This window comes from Rhincodon typus, chromosome 21 (assembly GCF_021869965.1).
Source record: "Rhincodon typus isolate 14 chromosome 21, sRhiTyp1.1, whole genome shotgun sequence".
NCBI lineage: Eukaryota > Metazoa > Chordata > Chondrichthyes > Orectolobiformes > Rhincodontidae > Rhincodon > Rhincodon typus.
In genome coordinates this window covers 33,025,873-33,039,074 of record NC_063352.1, presented here as the reverse complement: position 1 = coordinate 33,039,074, position 13,202 = coordinate 33,025,873, and the positions used below count along the sequence as shown (strand labels likewise).

Genomic DNA, 13,202 nt, shown 5'->3' with positions numbered 1-13,202 from the left:
AGTTGAGATGACCGACATCCAATAACCACAATCATCTTGCTACATGTCAGGAATGACTGCAACCAGTGAGGAGTTTGCCCTGATTCCCATTGATTCCAGTTTTGCTAGAGCTCCTTAATTCCACACTTGGTCAAATGTGGCCTTGATGTCAAGGTCTGTTACACTCACTTCACCTCGAATTCAACTCCTTTGTCCATGCTTGATTCAAGTCTGAAATTAGGTCAGGAGCTGAGGGGCCCTGGCAGAACCCAAACTGGAATGTTGGTGAGCAGTCTTTGTGGTTCTGTGCACACAGACATTGCAAGATAGGAATGGTCAGTCAGACCCAGCCAGGACTTCTGCAATTTCTTATACTCCACCAAATTGCCCAACAATTTTGTTAAACACGACTTACAACTTTTGCTTCTTAACTGCAGCTCCTTATTTTAATCCACTTATTTCTATCCCGCTAAAAAGGAAATACTGAATAGTCTGCATAGCACATGATAGGGCTAATGCTCTCTGTTTAAAATAACAATGCTAATCCTGCACTGCAGCAAAGTAGGTTTTAGGATTTATCACCAACTTATTTGTATCCCTAACAGAAGCCAAAAAATACTTATTAATGGATCACTATTAAAAGCATACCAAAACAATGACTTGCTTTATAAGATTAATACAAGAGTTCACACTTGGCTTAATTGTAATAACATATTTTGGGATTAAATATTGTACTAATTGCCTAATGCATGACTTTAATAGATACCACAAAACATTTTCAGATTTCAAAGCCACGAGGGAAGATGATGCAATGCAGTTCATGCAGGATATGGGAAGCAGAACTTGTGTGGAAACTGCATGTGGCTCTTTGTTGTACATTACCTTCCCAACTGCCAGTCCACCAACGACAGAGGAGATCACACCAAGGACTTTGACTATCAGAGTCTGCAAGATAAATACAACCATAACTCTGAAGAGTAACAGCCTTTGCAAACGGAGGTAGGTCAGTCAGCTACAATACGAGTGGACAGAAAGCTACTAGTCCACCTGCCTGCCTAGCCTCTTGAAATCTCCCCTCAGCCTACAGCTTCTTTCACCAACAACCACAGGCGCCAGTAAACGTTTTAATCATACACCCTTCCTTCACGTCCAAATGTTTGTTTTTGAGAGTTATAGCATTCATGAAGCAATATGCTTCGTTTACAATCTCTAAGCCAAGTTTGGTTCCAACTTGCTACTTTGCCTTGGATCCTATGGGCTTTGATTTTTGTGAGCAGTCTGCCAAAAGTCTTATTAAAATTGGCACAGAATCTATCAAATTCACTACCTTCACCGTTGTTAACCCCAAATATGACATCACATTTGTCAGACCCAGCTTTAACAAATGTGTGCTATCTTTAATTTGTCAAGGTTTATTCTTTCATCAGAATTTTTCCAATAAATTTCCACCATCCATGCTCGGCTGATTGACTTGTGGCTACATGGCTTATTCCATTCTCCCTTGAGATCTAACTGCTGATTTATAACCGTTTATCATCACATCCAGGCTGTTGTACTCTGCCATTGTTTATAAAGCTGAGGATTCCATGACATTTTTAAAGCAGCATGCACTGTATCGAATGCTGTCTTGAAAGCATGATGGTGTGTTTGACCAGGTCAGTGTAGAAATGGATCAAGGAGGATCAATGTGGACACAATTTAACAAGATGTCATTAACGATTTCAATGAGAGCTGTTCCACAGCTGTGACTTTGGCTGGCGGGGGGGAACGAATGTGACTTGACAGATTCTTGGAGGAGTAGGAAAGATGGTGCTCAGACGGTTCACATATCTGAGAACAAGAGAGGGAAAGGAGGCTGCAGGTGGGATAGAAGTTTGCAAAGACTGTTTTTGTTTGCGGAGGGTGACGCTGACAGATTTGTTGAGAGGTTAGTGTCTTCATAACATCATCTGGTATTGGGACAGAAACAAATCTGATGGTCGACAGTTTAGTGGGGATATGATGATGACAGTTGGTGGTACTGCTCAGGTACAAAAATTAGCCAAAGTTGGAGAGAAACTAGAAAAAGATGCATATTCAAGGCAAGGAAAAGGAGAAAAATGCATAGACAGATCAACTGATGTTCCAGGTCAGACAGTGCAATTTTCCCTTCCATGGGGTGAACGAGGAAGTTGGCAAGAAGGGCAAGTAACTGGGTGAGATGGCCCTGGAGAGATAATGACTGAGGTAGCAAGAATGAAGAAAGCATGTTAAAAGGAGGTAAAGCAAATATTTAATGGCTTTGACTTGCCACCAGCCTGCCTTCTCAAATAAGAGAGGCTGGTTTCTTGAATGGGAGTCTACGGAGATCTGCCTGCTAATTCATTTCGAAGGGTGGAGTTCTCTCCATTTGCCCAAATTAGGGGCACAGATGAGCAAAAGCAGGTGGATACAAAAAGCTGCCACCCTATCCTTGCCTCTGACACATTCTTCTCTAAACCCTCTTTCCTATCAGATCGGAAAGGAAATTATCTCCCTTCTTGCCATTGGATCCCCTGAAGACCAAGTGTCCAGCATGATACCTGGGACCAGAAATCAAATTGGCAAGATGGGACCTCAACAGGAGCCCATGATTCACCAGTCATCTTGTACCTACTTGACTGGAGCTTGATCCAATGAGCTCTCTTAATGTTTTAAGCACTAAATATTGGCCTTAGGTGACAGGGAAGGCCATGAGTTTCTCAGTTGGGAATGGAGGGAACAGGGTTTAAACTTGCTGATTGGTCAAACAAAAACTTCTGTATGTTTTCTTTGCATGTCAGAATGTTCCTGGAATAGAAAAAAAAAACAGAACTTGACAGAGTACAGCCAAATCTCGAGATGAATGGCCAAACTAGCTGTGCACCTTAAAAGTTCATATGCATCCTGTGAAGTAACATGAATGAAGATGAGTACAAATCAGCATGGGAGATGTTAACCATTTTATTCAGTAAGGAACAACAAGAGTCATTGCAGAACTAACTCAGTGAATGGGAACCAAAGATTGGACAGTACTTATTTTGCTTCTCCTGTAACAGGAAAACATGCAATATGTTTTAGGCAAATACACATTCAAAATCAGCATAATAATATGTCTCCTTTTCCCTTCTCTTTTAAGGAAGCTCGTGGAGAACACATTTTCTAGAACCAGATCGCCATGAGCCATATTCATTTTATGAACAGGTATTGCTTATATCAAAATATGACAAGCTAATTACAGAGTGACACCATGGTTTGTATCAGAGGACTAGATCATTTCGCCCTTCAGTTTCTTCCATGCTTGATCTGTACCTCAGCTCTATGTACCCACCTTTGATTTGAATACATTAAATTTCTTTTCAAATTTTAACACAGTTGCGTGTTCATGTTACTGACTCTTATTTCTAGGAAGGTCCTATGATTCCCCACCAGAGGGCAAAGCTATTTACCCAATTCTGTTGAATACTACTATAATTTTATCCCCTCAATGTAAAGAGGTGAGTAGTGAACTATCACAAAGGCCACAAGTTTAGGCAAACTGGCCTCAATGTAACTGTTCAAATCAAGGTGCAAGTCTAAAGTCCTAGTTTCAATAATGAATTAAAACATTAATTTAATGCATTAGATATGAACAGAGTCCCAGATTTTCATGAAATGATTTAGTGTTATGACATGGAAACAGACAGCCAATCCGAATCAGCCTTTCCATCTCTGTATTTGCTACAAAATAAAATTAAATCAAGGACCCCTCCAAAATACTCACTCCAATGGTGTCTAACTAGAATTTTGACTAATCAATCAGAGACTTTGAAAATAATTAACATACAACTGATATCTAGAAATTAAACGCAAGACTTAAAGTTATTGCGTATCCAATAAATAGTTGGCAGAGAGAAAATTAAACAACAAGGCGAGCTGATTAATGTCGGTGCTTTAAAAAAAAAATGCTTTGGGTTTTCAGCCACTATTCACACAAAAGACAGACAAACAATTAGTGGATAAATGAAAGAAAATAACAAAACTGACCAGATAATTAAAATGGCTTTCAAAATGCATTGTTTCACAGACACAAATTTGGACTCCTTGGTTGCTTTTCAGAAACGGTGATTAGTGATACCAGATCACCCACTTAAAGGCAGCAATACTTCTAATTCTGCTCTCTTCTCTTTGAGCTTCTGGAAGCTGGTATATCAGACTAGGCAGGGAGCTGTCAAATCATCACACTGTCTCAGCAGTAGTCCAGAACCATCTCTCAGAAAACAGTTCAAAAAAAGCCACTAAATCTGGCTCCATCCCGATAGACTAATCAACTGTTCGAGTCCTCAATTACCTTTCAACTGCCATGTGCTTGAACATAGGGTCTCTTCCAAACTTGCTGGAACTAATCCCAGGAACTGACTTCATTAATAGCCAACTTCTACTTTCTATTTAAACAATGCTCTTTCTGAGGTCGCTGTGCCTGTTAGAACTTTTGAAAATCAAGGCTCAGCCTGTAATTAGTCTTTGAATTGGACCCCTGGCCTCACAGACCAAGCTTGTTTGGCCTGTTCTTTTCCTTTTACCACGAGCTGTCCTAAAGTCCACCAGTCATTTCCAGCTCATAATTCAAAATTGATTAAAGAATAAAAATAAATAAGAAAAATGAGTGTGGGTTCTAACAAAAAGAAAACAACCATTTCAGAAGGTTGTGGATCACACTCTAGATTCTTGAGCAGAAATGTCTAGTTGACAATTAGCATCATACCAGGTGTAATTGACAGAAACTTTCCCACGATGAAAAAGTTCAGTTATGAGGATAGAGTGGTGGGGTTAGAACTGTTCTTCTTGGCAAGGGGAATGCCGAGGGGAGATTTGATCAAAGTTTTCAAAATCACAAGGGGGCCTGGATAGAGTGGATCAGGAGTAAAAGGATCAAAATTGAGAGGGCAAACAGTTAAAGTGATTTACAAAAGTAGAAAGAAATGTGAGAATAACTATTTTCATACAATGAGTGGTTTGGTCCAGAACATACTGTGAAAGTTTCATGGTGGCAGGTTCAATTGAGGCATTCAAGAGGATATTAGATGATTATTTAAATAAAAATCATGTGTAAGGGTATGGGAAACCAGAAGGCGAACAGCACTAAGTCATGATACTCATTTGGTAAGCCAATGCAGACATGATGGGCCTCCTTCTGTACTCAACATTTGTGATTCAAAATACTGAGAAACTGCTGGATTGTCGAAGACAGAATCTTTCAAATGGGATGTTAAACCAAGGTTTTGTCCACACTCTCTGGTGGACATAAAAGATCCCATGGCACAATTTTGAAGAACAGGTGGGAGTTTATCCCTCAATAAGCATCACCATGATTGAACAAAAATGAAATAAGAAGTTGTATTTAAACAGCACTTTTTACAACATGTAGTTAATGGACTATTTCTGATGTCAATTAAATGTTGCAACGGAAACCTGTAGACAATTTGCATACAGCAAGTTGCCATAAACATCAATATGACAAAGACCAGATTTGTTTATGTTCTCCATTGAGAGATCAACATTGCACAAGACAGCCGGGATAGCTCTATTGATTGATGACATCTCCAATAATACAGCATGTTCAATACTGCACTGGAATGCCAGCCTCGATTTATTTTGTTGAAGTCCACGAGTTGAACCTACACCTTGAGATTCAGAGACAAGAATACTGCCGGCTGAGCCGCAATGGATCATTTTATAATTTGTCCATTGCTATTTGTCAGGGCTTGCTGTGCTTCCTACGTTACAAAAGTGATTACACTTCTCAAAGTATATTGGCAGCTACAAAGCACGTTGAATTATCCAGTCTTCCTGAATGTATTTTTCTTTTGCATATTTCATAATTTGAAAATTAAACTTTCAAACATTAAGTCTTTATAATTCAGTTCTTGTAAACAAATAAAAAGTGCTGTCAATCACAAACTGCAGTTCTTCATGCAAGTTTTTTTCCAGCATACAGGTTTTCAGTTGCCAAACTAATGGTTAAGAGCAAATTCCACACAATTCATTTTATTAAACATTCAACCCACCTTAAGTCGAACCACATGTGGAACCTTTACTCCATTAAGATAACATTTGATCTGGGGAATTCCACTGCCAGCTGCTACAGGCTAAAGCAAACATTAAATAAAAGAAGTCACACAAAAATAATTCAGCACCGCCCTTCAAAATGGTCAGAGTTTTAAAAAAAAAACAGAAAAAGCTAGAGAAATTCAGTAGACCAGGCAGCATCTGTGGACAGAGAAACAGAATGTTTCAAGTCTGACACACTTAATTACCAAAACGAATGTATGTTTAATAGGACACTGTCAAATTGTTGCAAGTTTATAAACACTGTCTAAGATTACATTTTGAATGCTAATTTCAGCACTGCTGATAGAGTAGTTCACTAACATTCTTAATAAAATTAGGTTGAAAATATTATGCATAAAACGCAATAAATCTCACTACCTCTACAAACGCCACCAAAAAAGAGCCAACGACCACAAAACCAGCATTCAATGATGCCCAAAGGACAAGGGAAATGGATAATCCACCTCCTTCAATAGATTTGTCGATATCTATGTATTATTTAAGGAAAGATAGTAGCAATCTGCTTAAAATATTTGAACAGAAATATTATACGAACATAAGCAAAAACAAACCAATGGTGATAGGTTACGCAGTTCAAAGAAAAAGGAAAAGGATACTTTCTTTAACTACTTTGTATTTTACATCAGCAAGTTTTTCCACAACAATATCAATAAAACAGGCTACAAGGCCAGTAAAGATTCCAATGAAGCAACAGACAATCCATCTTTTGATTTCAAGTACGTGAAAACCCTAAATGAAGGAAAGAAAAACACTAGCTAAATCAGCAGTATCACACATATAATGTGGCTACATACAATTTCAGAAAAGCCTCTATAAATCAGTATTGAAATTAAAAAGTGCAAAAACCCAATAGCTGTGGACATCAAACCTTTTGTTCACAGAAGACAAGAGTGAGTGCAGATATTTGGCTAATCAGGTAACCAAATTATCAGTTAACAGGAGACGGTGGCATGGCAGTGACATCACTGAACAGTATTGCCGATGCACAGGCTAATGCTCTGGCACTTGGTCCAATTCCCATTAGGGCGGTGATGAAATTTGAAGTCAATATTCAAATTTCAATATTCAATTGGTAAATCTGGAATTAAAAGCTAGTCCCAGTAACGGTGACTGTGAGACTATTATCGATTGTCATAATGACCCATCTGGTTCATTAATGTTCCTTAAAGAGGGAAGTCTGTCACAATAGCCCTCTGGAACAGCTTTGTAAGTCTCTCAGTTGAAGACATTAAGGGATGGATAACAAATCGCAGTCTTACCAGTGACACTCACATTCCACAAAAGAACAAAATTAATCAAATAAAATATTTCTAAGGCATTTCACCAATCCACACTGAGTAGCACCTTTTGTATTAAGATCAGTTAGCTCACTCTTAGAAAAGTTATCAGTACAATAACCAGTTTTGTAACAAGTCAGAATATGCATTTACCTCAAAATATTTCCACAGCTATACATGCTATACTGGTGTGTTTACAATGAGCTAGTAAAATTACGGAAAAAAAATGAAGATCTTAGACAGACATCAGACATATAGCTCAAGGCTCAACATTGGTTTGTCAAACTAGTATGTCGTCGCTCACGTGCTTCAAAAAGATAAACCTCCTTCCTTTTCTCCTGGTGTGGCTTTCTCCCTCCTACCATGATCTTCCTGCTTTTTGGGGGCACTGCATTTGGGTGCATAACTTACATTTCCAAGCAAAGAGAGAATGTTGCAATCTATTCACAGGCAAGTCTTAGTCATGTTCATTTTGTATATGTTCATATCACTCAGGCAAAGTTTTAATGCTTTAACCCGAGTAGTTGAATAAATATACTCAAACCCAAACCTCCTCACCCCTGTTGTATCGAGTGCTGCCAGACTGCCAGTATTAGTTATTCAGTATTACAGATGGCAGTTGATTTCACGAAATTACATGAGCATTTGTATAAACCATTACACAAATGGATTAAAAGATAATTCAAAATCCTGTTTATGTACCTATTGATGAATACCGGATAATAAAAAGCAAAAAAGAACTCTTTCCCAGCCAGAGTCTCAATTCGCTACTTTCATTCTCATGAGTCCAAGCTGCACCAGCTTCTTACATAGTTCAATCTTAGTCCCAACTTGGAACATTTTAGTTGGTATCATGCTGCATAAGAACTGAAATAAATACAACCCTAAGAATTAGGGACTTACAGAGAACAGCAAATGAGGGGAAAGGCAAATTTCAAACATAAGAAAGGTCATGCAAGTGGGACTGACAGACAAGAAAATAGTGAATAAAACAGAGGCAAATTATTGGTCGGATGGCTTTTTTTGGTCTAACAACACAACTAGGAATGAATACATATTATAAAACCAGATGAGCAGACTGTAAAAAAAGTACGTACAATTTTGCTAATGCGCCGTTCTTCCTCCATGAATAGCTGATTTTCACTATTGTCATAATCAAGGCTCTAAAAAGCAATGTAAGAACAAGTTAAAATTCATTCTGTGACACAACAACAGAAATTGATAAGACAAAGTAATGGACAATCTTCTTTTTTCAAATTTTGTGTATCTGCCAGCAGAAGTTTATAAACAGTAAATTCAGTGTATACTTTCCAAAACAGGCTCTTCAGACCATCACTGACAATGGGAATATGATGTAGAAAACAATTATGTTCTGCTGATTATTGTATAGGCTAAATTCAGATGCCACTGCATTTTTAAAAAAATATCTGCATTTATAAATGTAATTTAAAACCCAAAGGAAGGACAGTCTTGAAAATGTTCTTAGACCAAGTGTATACTTGCTTCCCATTTCTGAATGTTCCTTTTTAACTTTTGTTTTTGTGATTTGTATCATCTGTTATTTCCTTTTTTCCTAATTATTTTATTAGTGCAAAGTATACTCTCAAAAGAATTAGGCAATTTTAATACAAATATATGATTTCACTTTAGCATTAAAGAATCTAGATGAAATGCATGTCAAAACAAAAGATCATTTCACCAGCAGTTTCTCTATTCATCCAATTATACACATTGCCCACACGAACATAAATTAATTCAATGGATTTTGGGTTGCTGAGCACACATGAAAATCTCTGTGGTGATCCAATGACCGTTTGAGAAGACAACTGGTTGCTGGAGTACACCCTATAATGCTGTCGCACAGTAAAGAACACAAAAGGTTATCCCATTGTTTCTTCCTGGGTATCTCAAAATCAAATTGGCATCTGCAAAACTGCCAAATGAAGGAACCATCAAATTAATTAAAAATCCTTAAATTTAACTAGAAAGGAATGATCTGTCAAAGTTATGATTTATACACAAGGGTCTCTCCTTCCTAATTACTAGGGAAGTCCTACCAATTTGGCATGTTTCTTTGATGTTAAGACAACCTTTTCCAACAGTCAGCCCATAATTTAATACACAAAATGGAGTGACCAAGAGTGAGAGAAGGTTAGGAAAGCGAGGTCGGAGTTGGGGTTAGCAATAAGAGCAAGGGCTCAGATGGAGTCGGTACTGGAGCTTCAAAGCTCACTCACTTTCAGACATGGTCATAACCAAAAGGAGAGGAAAAAAAAAACATGCACAGATATTTTGGGCTTTCAGTCAATCTTAAAGCTCTCCTCCCTTCACTATCTCTCCCCCCGCCCCCTCACAATCACCATTAAGATCCTTGTACAGGTGCAACCCACTGTTTGGTAAAACTGGTGTTAAGGAATATGCAAACTGTAGAAAGTGAGAGTGAATGCTTCTTCAGAACATATAAAGTTTGACTATAGTCTTGCAAGATACAAAAATGTAGAATGAAGAACAGATATCTGTAACTTGGAATTCAAAGAGCTTAGCAGACATACACCTTAAGGGCAAAGCTTGAATAACGTGTGATCTCTAAAACCCAATCTAATTGCCTACTAAAAAAAGTTTTCTTCACTCACTAAGCAAATGTTTCCACCAAGTACAACAGGGGACACATTCATTTTTATATTTAAAAAACAGTACAGTGTTTTTAAATATAAGTATTTCTTTCCTTTCCAATCTTAACATGTTAATTCTCAACTTTGATCCCCCAGTTGACAATTAAACAAGCCAACTTGAACACCAATACCAAGCTATTAACTGTTTAATATACTTTGACTCATCTAAAAGGGGAAATAAAATCAATGCAGGGTTGAGGCCAAGGTGAAATCACACACGAATATATCAAATGGAGGTGCGGGCTCGAAGGGCTGAATTGCCTACTCCTGTTCCTAGTTCCTATGTTCATGTTTTTTCTGCAGTTCAAGCAGAAATGTCGTGTGAATTACATTTCATCAACATTGATACCTTTTAGAAGGTTTCAAATGCTTACAATTTTTCCGATCGACTTGATTTTATTCCTGCAGTGTGGAAATACAAATAGGAATAAACGTTTCGATCACTGAATTGATATTCTAATTAGTTCCATGACAAAGCGTACACTCGATGGCTTTTACATATACTAATAGTGCCAATTACCTCATAGTTAAGTGAAAGAAGATTTTCGTTATGTGTAATTTCCTTAAAAACATAAGTAGATGGATCGCCATCCTAAGAAAGAAAAGCACATGTTTGAGTACATAGCACACAACTTTTGCACTTCAAAACTTAACAACTACATTAAAAAAAAGACGACAGAACATGCTTTAATCTAGACAGCCCTTAACTAATTTTTCAGCAACATTGGGAAGGAGGTTGCAGGAAGTTACTCAGGAACGTGTTCCTCCCCACCATCACTTTCAGTAGCCAGCTCAGTTCGACAAACAGACCATCTCTAAATGTGCAGAACACACCAATTTCATGCAACTAAAGGGAACTTAGCCAAGCTCATTTCCCACAATTTTCACTCTTCAATTACCAGTCACAGAGCCTTATCAGCCTCCAACATCTAGTGATCACCATTGGTAACAAAGGAGTCTCACAGAGCGATATTATGCAGGTTGTTTACCACCTAAATAGAAGCCAGTCTGAATTTTTTAAAATAAAAAGTTAATAGGAAAAAAGACTAATAATCATGAAATCCCTTAATTCCATTTTAGGGAATGAAGAAATAAAAAAAAGGTACTATAAATGTTATCCACTACATGTATGTAAAGTTACAATGGGACTTAGGTGGACATAAAATGTTTATAAAGTAAAGTAATTACCTGGTCCTGTACAGTATCATCATCTAGATTGACAGTGGTCAGCCTGTCGATACGGAAAAAGTTGTTTTGGGAAAGCTGTAACATCAAAAAAAATCTACATCACGTTTACATGTATGTTTTGAACACAAAATGAAATAACATAATAACAGAAGACATTTGCAAAATAAAAGTCAAAGAAAAGCAGAGATTTTGATGCAAATTCAAACTTGCGTCTCTAGAAATGTACAATTCATTTTTTTAGCTCTTATGATATGCAACATTCGCCATCTATAGAGAAGTCTTTCCTGAATAGATACTTGTTCCAATAACCATAGATATAAAGAAGCTATTTGCTCCGATCAGAGGTGGGACAAAACTAGATAGAGATCCTGAATAAAAGGGTACAATTTCAAAATTAGTGCTTGCACTTTCACACAAAAAGGTGGTGAAAATCTGGAATATTTTCCTTTGGGCTGCCAATGCTGGGATTTCGGAAACTTTCAAAATTGAGAATGATACATTTAGAATTAGTTGAAGGTATCAAAGGATGGATCAATGTTCCCTTCAGCTGAGTGAGTGTGGAGACACCATGGAAATGTTTAAAAAGTTATGCACTTTTCATGCATAAATGGCCGTGCAGAAAACATTAAAAAGATACCACTTATTAAATTAGATTCAATACACACAAAGAAAATAGAGGGATAACTGACATGAAGTGAAAGTTGATACACAAATTAGCCATGATTTAACAGAATGGAGGAATAAGTTCAAGGAGTTGAATGACACATGCTGGTTCCTATCACATTAGTCTCTAAATGTTGGCTAATCAGATTTCAAATTATGAATTCCAATCAAAAGCTTACACTGTTTCAGAGTAACTCATCTTTGGGTAACAAAGTTTAGTTTTCTTTCCCTCTTGAAAGATTTATGATTTTGCCCATAATACACATGCATAAATGTTTCACCATATTCAGTGTAATATTCCCCTTCTCCACCTACAGGTGCTCTGTGATACACAACAATCCACTATTTGCAAAAATCAAAATGTCAATAGATTATTCAGATGTGGAAAACATCACTGCTAAACTCAACCCAATTTAATCCTGAAAGTTATAAATATGCTCCATGTGAATTTTCTATCATCATTATCACAATGACTGACACGGGAGGGCTCTGCTGGCACAGTGGCCCTACCTCTGGACCAGGAGACCCAAGTCCTGTCCAGTTCCAGAAGTAAGAGACAGCATCTCTGAACAAGTTGATTAGAAAATAAGGATAAGTAAGAACTAGTGACACAGCGTGGAAGTGGGAAGACAATAAGAGGTCTACCTACTCCCGTAACAACAGAACCTTGCTAAGTATGATGAGTAAAACATACAAGAAACTTTTGCAACTATTTGCGGCACCAAGAGATTCATGTTACTACTTCCAAAATGCTCAGATACCTTTTTACTTTCTCATTCACAGGACGTGGTGTCACTGGCTGGGCCAGCAGTTATTGAACATCTTTTATGACGTTAAGAGTCAACCAATTGCTGTGGGCCTGGAGTCACATGTAGGCCAGGTAAGATGGCAGTTATCCTGCCTTAAAAAGGATATTAGTAAGCCAAATGGGTATTTATAACAATTGACGCTGGCTACATGGTCATCATTAGAATTTTTTTTTTTTTTTTTTTTTTAAGAAGTGTAGCTTTTTATTGAATTCAAATTTAATCATCTGCGATGGTGGGATTTGAACCCATGTCCACAGAACATTAGTCTGCTATGCTGGATTACTAGTCGAGTGAAGTTATCACTACATCACAGCCTCCCAAACTAGAACTGTCTATCAAACTAAACCTGTCAACATAAAAGCAAAAATTAAAAATGAAATCAGAATACATTGTATCAAAACATTTGAGTAAATTAAAAAGCTCTTCCAATTACTCCAAGGATTCAATTTATTCCAAAGTGCAGGATGAATCCTAAAAATGCAATCCAGCTGCTCCTTTGTCTTGGC

General features: G+C 37.4%; 1 protein-coding gene across 1 annotated transcript in view; it reads right to left on the bottom strand.

The window, feature by feature from the left end:
* clcn7 (chloride channel 7) overlaps nucleotides 1–13,202 on the bottom strand; it is a 68,304-nt gene that overhangs the window by 45,558 nt on the left and 9,544 nt on the right. Inside the window, exons 2-8 of the mRNA XM_048609381.1 lie at nucleotides 11,225–11,299; nucleotides 10,557–10,628; nucleotides 8,462–8,527; nucleotides 6,684–6,816; nucleotides 6,445–6,554; nucleotides 6,024–6,104; nucleotides 862–924 (exon numbers count right to left, since the gene is read on the bottom strand). Coding sequence (XP_048465338.1) covers nucleotides 862–924; nucleotides 6,024–6,104; nucleotides 6,445–6,554; nucleotides 6,684–6,816; nucleotides 8,462–8,527; nucleotides 10,557–10,628; nucleotides 11,225–11,299 — 600 coding nt within the window. The remainder of the gene's footprint in view (nucleotides 1–861; nucleotides 925–6,023; nucleotides 6,105–6,444; nucleotides 6,555–6,683; nucleotides 6,817–8,461; nucleotides 8,528–10,556; nucleotides 10,629–11,224; nucleotides 11,300–13,202) is intronic.